This window comes from Prionailurus viverrinus, chromosome C1 (genome assembly GCF_022837055.1).
Source record: "Prionailurus viverrinus isolate Anna chromosome C1, UM_Priviv_1.0, whole genome shotgun sequence".
Lineage (NCBI taxonomy): Eukaryota > Metazoa > Chordata > Mammalia > Carnivora > Felidae > Prionailurus > Prionailurus viverrinus.
This window is the reverse complement of record NC_062568.1, coordinates 109,875,875-109,895,177: the sequence shown is the minus strand read 5'-3', so window position 1 is coordinate 109,895,177 and position 19,303 is coordinate 109,875,875. Positions and strand designations below refer to the sequence as shown.

Here is a 19,303-nt window from a genome sequence, read left to right as displayed (position 1 = left end):
TTCCTTAACTTCTGGCCTGATAAACACTTAGAACCCTAAAGTTCCTAATGGAGGACAAATCCCTTTCTTTGTCACCTCCACTCTGTGAACTTGCCTTTACCCGTGTCCATCAGGCTTTCCTACTTTTTTCCCTCGGCAATGTTAGTTTAGAGGCAAATAAAGGCCCAAAGGAAGTGTGGGATTCCAGACTGCTCAACTGTGGAGCATGCCTCTGGGTCAGGAATAAGAATATATTAATAATTGTACAGCGTCTTGAGTTCAGAGTGCCTTTTTTTTGTCACTTATCAAGCACCTGTCATGGACCAAGTCCTTAACATAGTTATTTCAATGACATTTTATTTGTAAGTGCATCTGTCATCTTGTTCCAGAAAGGACTTAAGGTTAGATTATTTCATTGAATTCTCACAATAACTCTGTGACTCAGGGTTGATTAAGTCAGGCTCAGAGGGTTAAGTAACTTGCCTTGAGGTCACAAATTTTGTAAATAGAGCCACATCTTGAACCCAAGTTTGTCTGGTCTAAAGTATTGAACTCTTTCAGTTTTCCTGCCTCTCAGTACCTTAACACATTGGTTGTAGTTTCTTTTGGTTTTTTAAGCTTATTTATTTTGAGAGACAGAGAGAGCGGGCGGGGGGGAGGGGCAGGAGGGGCAGAGAGAGCAGGAGAGAGAGAATCCCAAGCAGGCTCCACACTGGCAGCGCAGAGCCCAGTGCGGGGCTCGAACTCAAGAGCCATGAGATCATGACCCTAGCTGAAACCAAGAGTCAGAAGCTTGGTACTGAGTCACCCAAGTTCCCCAGTGCTTTAACCCATTGTATCTTGTATCTTGTTTAATCCTACTGTAAAGGATTCAGGGCAAGACTCATAACGTTTTAGAGTCAAAGGGGACTCTAGCAGTCTTTAAAAAACAAACAACAGTGACAAAACAAAAAACAAGACCGAGGACATAAAGCTAATAACTGGTGCAGCCATTCTCCAAACCCTGGATTCTAAACACTTAACGTAGAGCTCTTGTCTCTACGACGCTTGGTGAGGGTTCTTGTTTTTTTTAGTTTAGATTTAATTATTAAAAATTCCTGATCTGGGGGCACCTGGGTGGCCCAGTTGGTTAAGCATCCAACTCTTGATTTTGGTTTAGGTCATAATCTCATGGTTCATGGGATCAAGCCCCATACTGGGCTGGGCACTGACAGTATGGAACCTGCTTGGGATTCTCTCTCTCTCCCTCTTGCTCTGCCTGTCCCTTGTTCATGCTTGCTGTCTCCTTCTCTCTCACAATAAAATTAAAATAAAATAAAATAATAAAATAAAATAAAATAAAATAAAATAAAATAAATACAAAACATTTTCTTCAAGGTTTCCAGAGTGGTTTTTTTTTTGGCCTTATTGTCCTTGACTGCTATATAATTTGAAAACTGCCATCTTTTAAAACTTTAAGAGTTCATCTTGACTTTTAGACTTTCTCCTTTTCTGGCAACTTTTTTTTTTAATTTCTTTTTAATGCTCATTTATTTTTGAGAGAGACAGAGACAGAGTGTGAGCAAGGGTGGGGCAGAGAGAGATAGAGGAAGACACAGAATGTGAAGCAGGCTCCAGGCTCTGAGCTGCCAGCACAGAGCCCGACACGGGGCTCAAACCCACGAACCGTAAGATGGTGACCTGAGTCAGACCCATAACTGACTGAGCTACCCAGGCGTCCCTCTGGCAATTTCTTTTTTCTCTGCCCCCTGAAAGCTTTTCTTGAGGACTTGTCCTTGGCCCTCTCCTTTTCTTGCTTTACATTTTGCTCTTCAATTTGCCCATCTGTATATCACTTGTGTCAAATTTATACTATGCCTTTAGCTTGTCTCCAGAGTTGCAGCTGGCATCTCAAATTCACCTTGTCCAGTGTAGAATTCATCATCTTGCCCCGCTGTGCTCAAATTCAGGTCTTCCCTTTAATACTTTTAATGGAACCATTATATACTCATTCCCCAATGAACAAGGTTTCAAATCAAGGAATTGCTTTTGATTCCTACCTCTATAACAGTCCCCACATCCAATCAATTGCCAAATTCGGTAGAGGCCATCTTCCCAGTGTTTCTAGAATTTACTTCTTATTTATTATTTCACTGACCGGCAGTCTGGTTCGTGTTCTTGTTACTTTTGCCTTGATTGTTTGAATAACTTGTAATGATCTTTCTGCTGTAATCTGTAGACCACGACTAGATTAATGTAACAGAATTTTATTCCTGTCTGTTTCTGTGATGCTCCAAGATTCATTGATTACTGAATCAAATCCAAATGCTTCAACCTGGCCTTCACAAATTGACCTCATCCCAGCTTTCCAGTCCATTTCTCACTACTTCCTCATGAATGTACCCTCTACCTCGGCCAAACCTGAGTACTCAGTGTTCCCCTGATACATCCTTCTCTGCCTCTGTGCCTTTGCTTATGCTTTTGTCTCTACCTGGAATACCTGATCTTCCTCCCCCACCTCTGAATTTTGAAGTCCTATTCACTCTTCCACAGACAGACAAATGACTTTTCCTCTCTGAAACCTGTCTTGATTCCCAATCGCTTCATCTTTCACCTTACAACCACACAGAATTTCGCTCTCTTTTGAATGCTCCATGACACAAATGTTATTTATATTTCTCATACAAAACCTACATGTAAATTCATGTAAATTTCCTTTTCTGTCCTAGATAATGAATTCCTAGAGAGCAGGAACTCTGTCCTCTTTTATCTTTGAATCCTTCATAGCATCTAGCAGAGTACATTTCATAGAGTTAGTATATTATTGAATACAAATTTGAATTGATAGACTGGAGTGTACCTCTAGAATACAGTATACCACTAATCAGAACCTAGTATTGTTTCTTATCAGTGTTAGACTTTAAACTTCAGTTCTCTCTGCTATACTGTAACTTATATAACCAGTCCCTCCTCAAAGCCTATGGCCCAATCATGTGTCAGGGCAAGGGTGGTAAGGAAGTGAGAGGCGATGGTTTGTTTTTCTGGGGAGAAAACCGGGCTATGTTGATATTTATAAGCATGAAAGAGATGGGACATTGTGTGCTTAGCCGAACTTCCTCTTTTCTAAGAAATTTTTTCTTGCACAATTTGGTAATCCATTTGGCTCAGCTCTGCCACCCAGCGGGTGAACTAATGTACCGTCCAGATCTTTAGTCCAAGGATTGTCTCGAATGCACGGAAGCTTTTCTGAGACCTGAAACCCTGAGTAACAAAGATGATTCTTTGATTGTGGGAAGAAGGAACAGAGGAAGGAATATGATATTCGTGACTGAGAGGAAGAAACTGTATATTAAACCAGTTTTCTTTTTTTTTATCCAGACCGACATTTAACAATACTTTGTTAACAGCATTTTAGAGTGTACATAGAGCTACTTATACATGTGCATTATTAAGCAATTGCATAAACATTTGATTCATTAAATAAGCAGGGAGATATTTTGCAGAAGAGAATATTATGATTCAGAGAGCTCAAGTGATTGCCTAGAGTCACACAGCGAGGATAAAATTCATATGACATATGGCTGAAAGATTTCTCAAGCAGTGCATCTCTGATCCTTAAAAAAAAAGAAAAGAAAAGAAAATTCAGGGGGTACCTGGGTGGCTCAGTCGGTTGGGCACCTGGCTCTTGATTTCAGCTAAGGTCATAATCTCAAGGTTTGTGGGATCAGGCCCATGTTGGGCTCCACGCTGCTTGGGACTCTCTCTCTCTCTCTCTCTCTCTCTCTCTCTGCCCCTTCCATGCTCTTGCACACTCGCGTGTGCTCTCTTTCAAAATAAATAAACTTAAAAAAAGGAAAATTCATCTCCTTTGTAAAGATTTCTATGATTTCTACCAGCAGATTTAATTTCCACCTTCTTTGTATCCCTACAGTATGTTGGACATAAGATTCTGTATATTATGAATATTGATCATTTATCTTATAATTATCTGTTTGTCTGTTTCTTTCCCTCTAAACCAAGTTCCCCAAAGGTTGTCTTATGGGCTGCACAATTTAGGTGCTTCAACAATTCTAAGGAAGGTTAAAAATCAATCAATAGGATTATTTTAGCTTGATCAGCTAATGTGTACTATAAATAGCCCAGCCCATTCCTTGTCTTTCTGGTTCTCATTTGTTCTCTAACACTGATGGTGTTCCCCTGAAGCTGTAGCCTTGGCTGTGGTGGGTGCAGGGCTGTATCCTCCATGTAGAGAAAATAACACCATAGCAGAATATTTTCTGTTTCAGATGCTGTAGTTTTACCAAAGGGCCCTTCAATTCTTGGCTGGAGTGAGGTGGGGTGGGAGGGCAGAATGAAATAGCTGATAGATTTTTTTTTTAATCTGACAACTCATTTCTTGGAGGAGTTAAAGAAAAGTGCTATATCAAAGACTGATTACATGAAGATATGGAATATAAATACAGTGGAATATTACTCAGCCATTAAAAAAAATGAGATCTTGGGCGCCTGGGTGGCCCAGTCTGTCAAGCATCTGACTCTTGATTCAGGCTCAGGTCATGATCTTGCGGTTCACGAGATCAGACCCTGTGTCTGGCTCTATGCTGCTAGTGCGGAGCCTGCCTGGGATTCTCTCTCTGTTCCTTCCCCACTTGTGTGAGCTCTCTCTCTCTCTCTCTCTCTCTCTCTCTCTCTCTCTCTCTGTCTCAAAAAATAAATAAAACTTAAAGAAAGAGAGATTTTGCCATCAGTGACAACATAGATGGACCTACAGAGTGTTATGCTAAGTGAAGTAAGTCAGAGAAAGACAAATACCATATGATGCCACTTATATGTGGAATCTAAAAACAAAACTAATGAATGAACAAACAAGGAGAAACAGACCCATAAATACAGATGGTTATAAAAGGGGAGGGGGTGGGGGACGGACAAAATGGGTGAAGGAGTGGGAGGTCCAGGCTTCCAGTTATAGAATGAATAAGTCACGGGGATGAAAGTACAGCTTAGGGAATATAGTCAATGATACTGTAATAGTGTTCTTTGGTGACAGGTGGTGACTACCCTTGTGGTGAGCATAGCACTTACTTATTAACTTGCTGAACCACTATGTTGTACACCTGAAACTAAGACAACATTGTGTGTCAACTATACGTGTGTGTATGCATATATGTGTATGTATATATGTAAATACAAAATATTGGTTCTTTGAACCAATAGCAGACAATGATTCCAAAATCATTAGCCCTGTAGCGAAGGCAGAGTCCAGTTATCTTGCCGGATTTCTCTTTCACTTTCTCCAAGCCCACCCTCCATTTACAAGTTTTATCTCAGGAAACATATGTAACTTATTTCTTCCTATTGGGAAGGATGATGAATAATTTGGTTTGGGAGTAGGCAGAAAAATTGAGGAAGGCCTTTTATTTTCTAGTGGCTTTGCCTTCTTTCCTTTCCCTAGTGCTGGTATAGTTTCCTGGCACTGATTTTTGAGAACTGTAATTACTGGACCACAGAAATTATCTTATTGAGGGCTTACCAAAAAACATCAGTCCTCATGCCTCACTGAGGCGTTCAGTAGAGTCTCTTCCAATTCTTGTAGCCTGTTTATCTAGTATTTACTTTATATTTCTAGGTGATATGTTTCTTCTTTCCATTCTTAATTTAGAAATAGTAGACATAGCGTTGACTTTTTTGTTACAGTAATTGAAATGTCAGCTTTCACATCATGTTGTATACCTGCCTTCTCTTTCCTTTCACCTCATCCTCCTAATATGTATATCACAGTTTTGGCTGTATCAACAGCCAGTGTTTACATTATTGCCTCTGCGTAAATAATATCCTCTGTGGACCCAGGTAGTATATTTTCATTGTTTCATGTTTTGAACAACCCTTTGTTTGTTGAAAAGTTATAATCATTTATTTAAACAATTTATTGGTTTAACTGTGTACCTATCTTCAGTTTATTCCTGAGATTCCTGAAATGCCTATTCTGTCAAATGTTTATTAGAATTTTTTCTCAAATGACCAACATACCTAATAATCTAAGAAATCCATTTTTCTTTCTCAGGGAGACTTGCCCCCGCCCCACCGAGTAATTCTTTCTAGTCACCACCGCCACCTGCTGACTGTTGTTGGAAGAGAAAGATGGAACTCTGAGGGGCAGGGCTGATGTTTTTAAGCCAGAAAATGGCCTTTTCTAAAGGTAGCTGACCTTTAGAATGACTTCATCTGAGGAAGGAATGAAATCATGAAATATTCTCTTTTCCTTGATCCATTATCCTCCTCTTTTCCTTTTCTAGAAGAAGAAAAGTCTGTTCTAATCTTCCTTAGGTTTTCTTTTTTGTTGTTCTGTTTTCTAATCTTTCTTTTGATACTGTGATCATTCTGAGCCTTTGTCTGATCCAACAAAGGAAAAGGGGAAGATGGGCTACCTGTTTTTAAAAAAAACTACAGCTTGGGGTGCCTGGGCGGCTCCGTGGGTTAAGTGTCTGACTCTTGATTCTTTGGTTCAGGTCATGATCTCACAGTTTGTGGGTTCAAGCCCCGCATTGGGCTCTGTGCTGATGGTGCAGAGCCTGCTTGGGATTCTCTCTCTCCCCTTCTCTCTGCCCCTCCCCTGCTCTCTCTTTCTTTCTCTCAAAAAATAAAATAAAATAATTGTTTAAATTACAGCTTTATTGGGTATACTTGATGTATAATAAACTACACATATTTAAAGTATATAATTTCATGGATTTTGACATACATATACTCATGAGATTGCTGCCACAATCAGGTTAATGAACATGTGACTCTCAAAATTTCCTTTTGCCCCCTTGTAAACCATCCCTTCCCCCTTCCCCCTTTTCACCCATTCCCAAACTATGTATTAGTTTGCATTTTCTAAAATTTTATAAAAATGGAAGCACACAGTATACACTCTTTTTTTGTTTGGCTTCTTTGCTTGCATGATTATCTTGAGATTCATCATGTTGTTATGTGTACTAGTTTATTTCATTTTATCGCTGACTGATATTCTGTTGTATGGATTAATACAACTGGTGTATCCATTCATCTGTGAATGGACATTTGGGTTGTCTCCAGTTTCTAATTTTGTTGGTTATTACAGAGAAAACTGTAACGAACATTTGTATGCAAGTGTTTGTGCTGACATGTTATCGTCATTTCTCTTGGGTCAATACCTAGGAGCGGAATGTTTAGATCATATGGTAGCTGTATGCTTGGCTTTAAAGAAATTGCCAAACTGTTTTTACAAAGTGGTTGTACCATTTTACATTCGCACCAGCAGCTTGTGAGAGCTCCACTTCTTGCCAACACTTGATATGGTCAGTCTTGTCAATTTTAGCCATTCTAGTGGTTGAGTAGTGTTTTCTCATTGTGACTAATTTGATTTGCATTCCCTTCGTGACTAATGATGTTGAGCATCTTTTCATGTGCTTATTCCAAGCTACCCATTTTTAAATACTCCCTTGTAATAGGGCTAACCTTAAGTTTGGGCAAAGGAAACAGTGTTACATGACAGGTACCATGAAAGAATCTCATTTACCAGTTGGCTATGAAATTCTTGACTGACTTGAAATTCCCACACCTGAGAGATAAAGTTACTCTTTTGAGTTAAGAGAACCAATATAAGGAGCACTTTAAAAAAAAATGTTTATTCATTTTTCAGAGACAGAGAGCGCAAGCAGGGAGGGGCAGAGGGAAAGAGAGAGACACAGAACCTGAAGCACACGGGGCTCAAACCCACGAACCAGGAGATCATGGCCTGAACCGAAGTCGGACACTTAACCCGCTGAGCCACCCAGGCACCCCAGGAACACTTTCTAAAAAAAGAGTTTCTGAGGGAAAATGCCTGTGTGATGGGACAGCCTTGGACACCACCATCTCCCCCATTCTCTTCCATTAGAACAGATGGTTTTCTAGATTCGCTACAGGTTTCAGGAAGTGTGAAGACTGTGATTTGAGGGAGTGGCAGAGTGGCTGTAGTGCTTAGAGGATACAGAGAGGAGGGAAGAGGGGATAAAGACAGGCAAAAAGATTTGAACTGGCAAGCCAGATAACACACCCTGCCTGGTAAGCCCTGGGGGTATCCAGGGGGTTTATGGTCAGGTAGGTGATACTGAGAGAAGAGGAAGAGAAGCGTGAACAGTGAAGTCAATAGAACAACTTCTAGTCTCAGTTTTCTCTTCTACAAACTAGATCCCTTCAACTTTGGGCTTTTGTTCCTCCTTTCCCCAGCTCTCCCTTTGGGCTTCTGATGACAAAAGAAAAAAGTCGTCTGTGCCCTGTTGGCAGCCACAGCTCCACTTCCTTGCCCACCTCCACACCCAGAATCTTTAATGGCCCTCTGTTTCCTTGACAACACAGCATAGTGGTTAAGAGTTAAGGCTCTGGAGCCCAACGCCTGGGTTCAACAATTATTGTCAATTAATTAATTACTGCTCTACCCTTTATTAGCTGTATGATTGTGGGCAAGTTGCTTAATCTTGTTGTACCTCTGTTTCCCTATATAAAAGTAAAGATGAGACTATTACCTTCCTTAGAGAGTTGTGAGAATTAAATGAATTTATGTTTTTAAAATGTTTAGAACATTGCCTGGTAGGTTTTAAGCTCTAATAAATGTTAGCTATTAATTTAAACTCCTTGGACCCACTTTCAAGATGCCTGCTAATTCGGCCTCTGTCCATCTACTGTTCTGTGCCTTTACTTCCTATCTATTTCATTTGAGTTTTGCTGGTTTCCTCACTGAATCATGAATCTATGCATAACTCCAGGTGGTTTCCATTGCCCCGGCAGGTCCTTAACAATTCAAATCCTACCCAGTCATCAAAGATCACTTCAAATCCCATCTCTTCTATTCCCTCTTCTTTATTATTTCCTTAGTTCGAATCAACTACCTTCCCATCTGAATTCATTGTACCACAGAATGTAGGGGATAACTGCACACTCATCACTCCTTCATGTGAATCAGTTGTGTCTCCCTAATAGCCTGTGAGCATCCTGAGGGCAGAAATAATATCTGATACTGCTGAGCTGTCTTTCAATGGAGTGAATACATTGCTTGTACTCCATTTCAAGCATGTGTAAAGAGATTCGGCATAGGCCACCGAAGAGGGTGTGAAGAATTCATAGCTTTAGTAACAGATCATTTAGGCACGGGATGCCGGCTTCTTTCCTATCTGTGCCATCCTCCAAAGGGTCCAGACGATCCTCCTAAGATCCCGACGACCCCCACTTCACTTCTGAACCGAGAAAGCAGGACACATCTTACCCACTTATATTTGTCAAATAAATTCCATCTTTAATCATTTCCTCCTCTTTCCATTTTCCAAGAGAAAATATCATTAGATCTTTGAATCTCTCATAGGTAGTGATCGCGTGTTCCTCTTTCAATTCTTTCCTCTGAAAAGTCTAAATCCTTAAGTTTTCTACTGATCATCAGGACCCCTATAACGTCGACAGTTGTTGGGGTGATTTCAGGAGTAGATGGAGTACAACAGTTCGCGGATCATGACTGGGACTGGGAAAATGGACAAAGAGCCCCCACAGAGGTCTAGATTGCAGAAGCTTTGCCCAGAACCCTTATTCCGTGATCATTTCAGCCCGGGACTGCAGCCTTATCTGACTCTGGTTAAATGGCATTATTTCACATGTCTGCTGGTGACCACTGTTTCCTTCCATGATTCTTTATGTTCTTCTCTGCCAGCCTCTATGCCCACATCATTTCCAACCCAATCATGGGGTTACTGGCCACCTTACTGAATGCAAAGCCACAGAACAAAGAGCCCACTCCAAATGAGTGGGGCTAGGAGGGTTCCCGAGGAAAGAGGAACCCCGGCATCCGAGGGGAAGAGGTGCAGCTTTTCTAAGTCCGGCAGGAAGGCTCGGGCATCCTCCAAAGCCGCCTGAGCTGCCACAGTGAAGTTCGGGTCACCAGAGATCAAAACATCAAAGACACAGGAGTGGAAATAAGCGTCTTCAACTGGCAGCCCTTCCTTACACAGCCGTCTGGCGGTGTCAATGGTCAGAGCTCCCCGGCGGCTGCGCTCTGAGCGAGAGAGTCGCTGACTTGGGGGGCACCCCCCAACACAGAGCTGTAGGTCTTGCTCAGCTGAGAAGGCCCGGGCCACGTCCTCTGCTACCTTGATGGAGAAGGAGAGCTGCCCAGCTGTCTGCCGGATGATTATAGTTGTGCCAATATAGGCGGCTCGGATCTCCACGTGGTTCCCAGGGTTAGCAGTTCCAATGGACAGACTGGACCCCCCGGGTCGGTCACCTCCATTGATAGAGCCATCTTCAAAGGCTGCCGGAAGATTGTCCACCTCAGCCTGGTAGACCTTCTGATCAATGCATTCCTGCATGTTCTTAAATATAATGGTGAGCTGTGAGGGCAAGAGGGAAAACTGTTCATTTTGGGCTGAGTGCTCCCACCCCTCGGCAGTCAGGTCTCACCCACAGTCAGGGACTTGATCTCGGCAGAGACTCGAGGCTTGTCGTGGCCCTCGCTCACTCTGATCCCTTCTCTGGTACTCCAGTATTGCCCCATCCCTGCTCGACCCCTCCTCCTCCTTTTTGGCCTCAATCTCAGCAACTCAGGAGAAGACAAGGTTTCCCTTCTGTAACTTCTCAACCTAGGGCTCCTCAGCTCTCCTCTCAACGTTCTCTTGTGTCTTCTGCATTTGAGTGAAACTCCCAGCGAAGGAAAGTGACTTAAGGAAAGAGTGCTGGGGGGGGCGGGGGGGGGGACGGGGGGGGGGCAGGAGATGCAGGGGAGGTGGAGGAGGAAAGGGAATAGCGAGCATTGCTGTGCCACAGTTGGGGGTGGGAGGGAGTGGTACCGTGGGCGACCATGAGAGGGTCTGGAGTTGCTGCTGAGTCCCTGACCTTCCGGGTGGCGGTGGCGTTGGCCCCCGATGCCACGGGGGAGCTGGTGGCCTGGACAAAAAGGAAGTCATTATCCAGCAGGGGCCAAGCTCCTTGGACACGGCACGTGTGAAAGTGGTGGTGAAAGCTGCGCACGTGGGGGTCCCCGAAGGAGGCGCAATGCAAGAAGCCCGGGGGACGCCCGTGCAGCCGGGAAAACTGGCCTTCATAGTCACAGGGGTCCGGGGCTGGGGGGCCGGAGGAGCGGGCGGGGCCTGCGCCTGGAAGGGCGGGGCCGCGGGCCGGGGGCGGGGCCGTGGGGCCCTGGCGGGAGCAGTTGTGCTGGATCATCAGGTCTTCGATCCCGTGCACCGCCGAATGGAAGGCCAGGTCCCCGCGGCAGGTGCGGGCGGTGCGCCGGGTGCAGAGAGCGTAGGAGCGGAGGGCTCGACAGAGGCCGCCTGAGCCCACCCCTCCACCTCGGCCCCCTCCTCCTGCTCCTCCTCGCAGGGCTCCCGGTGACCTCCCACCTCTAAGGCTCAGGGTGGACGATACATACTCAGCATTGCAGCGGAGGATCTTGCATTGAGAATGAGCTGAGGACAAAGGCAGAGGACTGTGAGACGGCCCCCGGATCCCCCCCGTAACTCTCCCCACACTGGTGAAGGGGATTCCAGCTGTTTCTAAAACCCAACTGATCTCCAGCCCCCAGCCCCCTAGTCCTGTGTTCACTCAGTCTTGCTAAAAACGTGTGAGCCCGTCAGATCTCTTCTCCCTGTGGATTAAGCGCTTTTCCAGGGCTCTTCCCCAAAGCGAATGGGAAATAAAAAAAAAATATCTGCTTGAGAGTACGGCGAGTGACTGGAACCCCCCAGCGCCCGTCCTTTCTCCTCACACGGGGTCGCCTGCCCACCCTTGCACAGCAGCGGACCCTCCAGGTTCCCCAGCCCTTCCCTAGCCCTTCCTTACCATGTCCACAGAGGAGCAGCAGGAGGGTGAGAGTGCTTAGAGTTGGGGGGCTGCCATGGGGGGACCGGCCTGGATCCCCCATACCTATCCGGCCAGGTCCCCCCAGGCTCCGGCTCTTTCCAGCTGATGACCCTCCTACCTAGTGAATTTTGACCGGACTTCCTGTAAGGGACTGAAAAAAGAAATTTGTCCGGGCATGGGAAGAGAGAAGAGTTGAAGGTCATTCAGGATGATGTGCAGAGAATCTGGGAAGATCAGGTAAAGGACTAGCGGCTGGAGTTTGGGGAGAATGGGGCTCCCCAAACGGTATGTGTGGCTGTGAAGCCTCTGTGCCCTGCTCTTGTGGCCACTTTCAGGTCCCTTATGCAATACCCTGAGGTGGGGGTGGAAGGAAGGTTGACTAGACTGCTGGGGGGGGGGGGGGGCGGGTAGAGCAGAGTCCACTGTATTGCCCCACGCTAAGCTATCAAACAGCAGAAGTGTCAAAAATAGAGGGATCGTGAGGATGGAACAGACTCCAGTCATCCCAGTGGGCTCCTCAATAAAATTAGGATCTGGAAATACTTCAGAAACATACCTCTTATTTGCCCCTCCCCATCTGGGGAGGGGGGGCACCCTCCAGGGGTCATTCATTTCTCTTCCTCCTTTGTGTCAGAAGTTTTTGCAAGGAGTGAGGGTGGTACACACACATCTCTCTGTCTGGAACATCAGTATTCGGATGAAAAGGGACCGATCTCTTTTATCAACTGAGAGAGCTCAGACTATATAAAATCCTCTCTCATGGAATAGTGGGATGCAAACCAAGCATGCAAATCAATATTTGTTTGTGCTGAGTCCACAGTTCTTGTATTTTTTTTTTTTTTTTTTTTTTTTACTTTTCCAAACCTGACTGAAGAACCACTCTTTTCATTAATCTTCTCTCTGCAGAAGTTCTCAGGCCTCTGATGAGGACAGGCCTTGGGGAGGGGCTGAGTTTCTCCTGCCAAACTCCCCTTTCTCGGGGTAAGGATGTGGACTGAGGTAGGAGTCATGCAGGAGGGAGAAGAGGATGGTGAGACTACAGTGTGGGCATAAATAACTTACAAGAATAGCCCCCAGCCTCGGAAGGCCGATGTGAAGGGCACTGTGGAGTAGAAGCAGGGTAGAAGGGTATCAGTGACTAATCATCTGAGGCTAAATTTGGCTTTGGTGAGAAAACCACAGAATAGGGGATATGGGAAACTCCTAAAACTTCATCAGAAGTCTGAGGCAACAGGGCAAGGAAGGAGCTAAAACAGGCAGAGGAGAGGTGGAAGACTAAACTTCAAGAGGCCAGTGGGCAGCAGCCAGAAAGAAATAAGACAGGAGGAGAAATGGAGACAGGCACCTTGGTATGAAAGAGATCCTAGCTTCTGGCCCAGAGACATTCAAGTAGGTGTTGCAATTTTATGAAAGCCTAACTTCATTCCAAAAGCTTATTAAAGGAATTGCAATTTCATTTTGACTTACTGTTTCCAGGGGTCAAACATTACTCTGATATCCAATCCTCCAGCCATGACTGCCTACTCTGTCCGTCAGCTCCGGCCAGGGGTTCCCCCGTCTCTTTCTCCATGTCTCCCCCAGGTCCCCAGACCGGCTGCAATCTCACTGAGGTCAGGGAACCAGAGAAGGTTTGGTGTGGGGGGAAGGTGGAGTAAATGGCTGGCCAGAGTACTGGACAGCTGAGCGGGGGAGGGAGGTGGCTACTGAGTTGACTGTTTTAAAAATAGCTAAGTCCAAAATCCCAGGAACGTTAGTGGGGGTAGGGTATGGGGTGGGGGGAGAGTAGGAGGATTAGAAAGAATATGGAGTATAGGGTGCCAAGTGGGGAAGGGGGGGAGAGAAATATCATAGGCAAGTCAGATATCCACTTGCAGGTTATGTGACTCTAGTCACTGCCTACTCCAGGCAGCCCTCCAGCATTCTCAGTAACCAGTTCCCGGCCTTTAAAAACTAGAGTGAGAAATTACATACCTTTCTTTCACCACCCTCATCTCTGCTATATTGAATATTGCATTTAGTTTCTACAGAACATATCTAAGAGGTAGCTGCCTTTAAATGAGGTCTATAGCAGAGGCAGTTCACAGCCCCTCCCCCCTCTGCGCAGAGTATTTCAGAAGGACGAAAAAAGCCAGCTGTCCAGAGAAGAAATCTGAGCTCTGAGTTGCTTAGGACGAGGGTTTGTATCAGTCGACTGGTCCAGATCCTTGCAGCTGTCTATCCTCCGATCTCCTCCATTTCATTCCCTTAGTTTATATAGCAATGCCGCTTCCCTCCCTCTCACTGATACAAGCACAAAAGTAAGCTCCCGAGTTGTTTGGGGAGGAGGCTAACATAGGCAAAGAGGGCAAGAAGGAATAGGGATAGAATTTTTTGAGGATTACTGATCCACAGGGGAGGGGGACTTGGAGAGAGAAACTGAGAGAAAAAGAGATTCAGAAAGATACTTTTGTGGAGTAACATAATCTTGTGACCTTTTAAGATATTGCAACCAAGGATTTAGCCATGTCATATTTTTGCAGCCCTAGGCATCTGGGGTCACCATCTCTTATACTTGCCAAGCGAAGTGAACACAAAGGCTGTCCAAATAGTGCTACTAAGGCATTTGATTAATTGATTTTGCATCTAATTCAGCATCTAGAGATGTACACAGTATTCTCTTTTTTATGCAGATATTTCTTTATTATTATTATTTTAAGTTTATTTTTGAGAGAGACAGACAGTGTGAGCAGGGGAGGGGCAAAGAGAGAGAAAGAGAGAGAGAGGGAGAGAATCCCAAGCAGGCTTCACAATGCCAGCACAGAGCCCAATGTGGGGCTTGAGCTCATGAAACCATGAGCTCATGACCCAGGCTGAAAACAAGAGTCTGATGCTTAACCAACTGAACCACCCAGGTGCCCCTATGCATATATTTCTGAAAAATTTAGATTTCTCTCAACTACATGAGTCCCTAGCCCAAGGATTTCATTACAAAAATGTAAAATGTCCCCAACCAAACTATTCAAGTGATTTTAAAACACAATCATTTGTGACATCCCAAGTGGGATCCACTCTAAGGACAAAAAGAAATGCAAAAAGATTTTCAAGTAGTGATATTGTTGGTGGCAGTGTTGATATTGTTATTCTGCAACTATCACGGGTGAACTGCGGAATAAAACAAACCAGTATTAATGACAGTGTCCTTGTGAACCAGGAGTTTTGGTGTAGGATAAAGAGATACAGATTTATCATTGATGAAGTTAAATAAAAATTCTGTAATTCTGAATTTAAATTGGAAATATAACTGTGAGCTCAAGGCATATTCTATCCTAAAACATTTCCTAGCTTTATGGTGAAAAGGCCTAGAAACAGTAACCCAGTAGCAATGACACCCCTACATTTGAACTGAGCTTTCTAAACACCATTTCACACTGAAAGGAACTCCTTAGGGAAATGGATGATTTCAGGTATTGTCCAAGATAAGCAAGGAAGCCTTCAAAAACTATTAGGATTGTGGGTGCCTGGGTGGCTCAGTCGGCTAAGTGTCTGACTTCAGCTCAGGTCATGATCTCATGGTTCATGGGCCTGAGCCCCATGTCGGGCTCTGTGCAGACAGCCCAGAGCCTGAAGCCTGCTTCAGATTCTGTGTCTCCCTCTCTCTCTGGCCCTCCCCTGCTCATGCTCTGTCTCATTCTCTCTCAAAAATAAATAAACATTAAATTTTTTTTTTTTAAACTATTAGGATTGTATCAAAAGGACTCAGAAGCAACTAGAGTAGGTCCACTGGCCAAAGATGGGACAATTTGAGTGTCAAAATGGATACTATTTGCATATTTGATATGTTCAACCATCATATTTGTAGCAAATATGTTTAAATCAATGAATTCCCAACGATACTTAAAAACACAAACTCATTATTGGAGAATGCTAGGGCTCAACTCAGTATTTTGAAAACTGCTAGTAACTGGAAAGAACCAAGCATTCATCCTGTTTTTCCCGTGGGAATTCAAGATGAGGGGGAAATTTCTCTTTGTAGAAGTTTTCCAGCGAATAAATGAAGAAGAAATGGCATAATTACAAAATCACCATTTGGAATGAATGTATCTAGGCAATGATCAACCATTCAGCATGAAAGGAGAGACAAACATGTCCTCCAGAGCATGGGTGGAGTACAAAATGCCACCTATTGAAGCAGCCTTGCAAAAAAAGCCCTTTCAGTCTGAATCTGATCTAGTGTAAAGATAACTACTAATTCACAGGGAATACAGGAGATATAAATGATACCTCTGAGGCGCAAAACCAGATTGTGAGAATACTCTGAAGGAAAATTACTTTGGCTTTCTAACAAGTTGAAGAAGAAGAACGAAAAAGAAAAGGAGAGAGAACTCATGTATTAAAAGAGACTTAAGAGACATCAAACAGTTGCAGAGTGTAGATTTTATTGGATTCTAATTCAAGAAAGCAAATAAACAAAAATTATGAGACAATTGGGGAAATTTGAAGGCTAATGAACAGTTAATGGATACTTGATTTATAAAGTTGTCTGTGTGATAAGCAGTACTTTTAAAAAAGCAAATGCTTATCTTTTATAGTTACATCTTGAAATATTTGCGGATGAAATGATAAGATAGCTGGAATGCTTATAGGTCGGGAGAAGTGATAAAATGAGATTGAAACATGAATTGATAATTGTTCAAAGTCGGTGTTGGATACTCAGGTATTCATTATACCAGACGCTTTCTTTTTGTAAATGTTTGAAAATTTCCATAATAAAGCTTTAAAATTTTTTTTAATGTTTATTCATTTTTGAGAGACAGCCAGCAGAGGAGGGGCAGAGAGAGAAGGGGACACAGAATCTGAAGCAGAATCTGATCTGACAGCTCAGAGTCTTGACTCAGAGCTAGAACTCACCGACCAGACCACGAGATCATGACCTGAGCTGAAGTCAGATGTTTAACCGACTGAGCCACCCATGTGCCCCCATAATAGAACTTTAAAGTCAGAAATTATCTGTGAGCCCATTGAGTGTGTATGTGTGTGTGTGTGTGTGTGTGTGTGTGTACTCAGTTGGTATTGGAGCAGTTTGACCATCATCCTTGTCAAAGCCTATTGACCAAACACCACCCAGAACAAACCTGTAGTCAAAAAAGTTGGGCTTACATGGCTTGCTGCAGCAAGGTAAGAGTGCTGCTGTTATTATGGGATGGGCCTCTTCTAGAGTTCGGGCCTCTGTTGGATAACCTTTTTTTTTTCTTTTTTTTAAACGCTTATTTTTCGAGAGACGGAGAGAGACAGCGAATGGGGAAAGGGCAGAGAAAGAGAGGGAGACACAGAATCCCGAAGCAAGCTTCAGGCTCTGAGCATAGAGCCCGATGCGGGGCTAGAACTCATGGAGCAGACCGTGAGATCATGACCTGAGCCAAAGTCAGACGTTTAACCGACTGAGCCACGCAGGTGCCCCGGGATAATTCTTAACTACAGTTTAGCCTAGTGAGGGCCAATTTGGGATTGAATATTGTCAAGACACAGAGGCATTTCGGTAATTGGGTATCTAAATTTTTACACTTCAATTAATATCCAAGTCTGTATTGCACGATCCTTCTGTGTTAGGAAGTAACTGCAACCAGAAAGGAAGTAGAACCAGTTGGATAACAGCTACTAATTTACATATTCTTTGTACTGGGATGAAAAACCCACCTGTGGCCAAGAGATGAGCACCCTTTTGAAAGCACAGACAAGGTTAAATGACAGGAGAAGCACAGCAAGAAGCTGTGGGTTTTAAAATAAAGGAGAAGACTTGGAAATGGGTACAGAGAATTGTCACGAGACACATTAAAATGGACCTACCTGGACAAATGTACCCATCATAGTAGAAATGGTTTAAATATTTTTGAACATCTGCTGGTGCCACATGCTATGCTGAGTGATCTGATGATAGTATTTCGAATCCTTACAACAACCCTGAAAGGTAAATTTTATCCCTGTTTTATAGAAGACGAAGCTCAGACCATCTTGTCCAAAGTTGCCTAATTCAAGTCCAGATTTTTCTGACTCAGAAGTCAATATTCTTTGCATGATAGCGTCTTCTGTGGGTTCACAGGTGGCTGAACTTAGATGGAGAAAAGGAAAAAAAGAAAAGATACAGATTGAGACAAGATGCAAGAAATAGTTGACCAGAGAAAACAGTCCTAGATCTTCAAAGTTGAGTGCGGGCTAAGAGAATGAGCCCCTCACTGAGTGGTAAGAAGAGAGACAGGCTGGCCTCCAGCTTTTATATACCTAAGGAGTTAAACAAAATTCTAGTGTGTTTAAACACATTGAAACTTCTTAACTTCTAGCAGTGTGCTGAAAACATAGAAGTTAATCATTTGACAGCCTCTTTTATTTTGTGTCAAATGAAAGAAACAACTAGGAAACAAGTTTTGTTGTTGTTGTTGTTGTTGTTGTTGTTGTTGTTGTTTTTGCATAACAAGATACTGTTTCAAAATTCATTTCAGATAATCTCAGGGATGGTCACTAGGTATTCAGTTATAGTATAAGGGCCTACTTGAGGAAAGGGCCTTCACCGTAGAGGAAAAGTTTGCCTTTTTTGTCAGCTTGATGTCTTTCTGTCTTTCTTTCTTTCTTCTTTCTTTCTTTCTTTCTTTCTTTTCTTTTTTCATAAGTTTTCTTTTAAGAGGCAGTGAGAATTATATAACTTGTTTTCTTTCTGTTTCTCTTTTTGTTTTAACTGTTTAGAGAAGTTCAGAGGAAAATATAATGCTCATAGTATTTATATAAATTTGGGGTTTTGTTACATAGTTTGTCTTTTTTCATAGCTTTTGAATTTTCTATTTTTATGTTACTTGTTGTTTGTTATGTTTGTTTTTGGTTACATGTGAGGCATTGTTTACCTTTTTGCAAGTCTCTTTAAATCTCTTTTGGATAAATTAAGTTATAATAAAAGCAAATCAAATATTTTTGGAAGTGGGAATTTAAATTTAAGTTAAATAAAAAGGCATTCATTTTTCATAGCTTGGAATTCTGCCGTGTTACTCATTTGGAACTATTATGTAAAGACATACTCTTTACTTTGTAAAGAATACTTTATCTACACATTTGGTGTTTTCATCAATTCCTGGAAAGGTGAAGAAAGCAGCGCTTGTGTTTCCCTGCATTAAGAACAGAGCTCCAAAAATAAAATGCTTCTCAAATCAACGATTGCAGGCTGATGCAGCAAAAGATGCGTTTCTTTCGGATGAGTTTGTTAAGATGCTGGCAAGTGTGAGATTATTTTTGGATTGAGAGTTTATAAATTGGTGGCTCCTCCTTTGAGGGGATCACAAACTCCTTTTGAAATCTAATAAGACATATAAGCCCCATCCCCAGAAAAATGCTCCAATGTGTGCTTTGACATATTAACTATAATTTCTTAGGGGCACATAAGCCTCCTACTCGGGGGCTGGGACAGACATGACTCCTCTTTACTGTGAAAGCACTGAAGCCGGGCTGCCAGGCTTCTGGGAGGAGCTACCCCTTTCCT

The 19,303-nt window shown here is 43.1% G+C and overlaps 1 protein-coding gene across 1 annotated transcript; it reads right to left on the bottom strand.

The window, feature by feature from the left end:
- Positions 1-9,707: 9,707 nt before the first annotated feature.
- Positions 9,708-11,866, bottom strand: HJV (hemojuvelin BMP co-receptor). Its single transcript, XM_047871833.1, has 3 exons — positions 11,785-11,866; positions 10,837-11,411; positions 9,708-10,334 (listed from the first exon to the last, which is right to left on the bottom strand). Exons 1-3 carry the CDS (start codon positions 11,864-11,866, stop codon positions 9,708-9,710), a joined length of 1,284 nt encoding a protein of 427 aa, XP_047727789.1.
- Between the last annotated feature and the right edge of the window lie 7,437 nt (positions 11,867-19,303).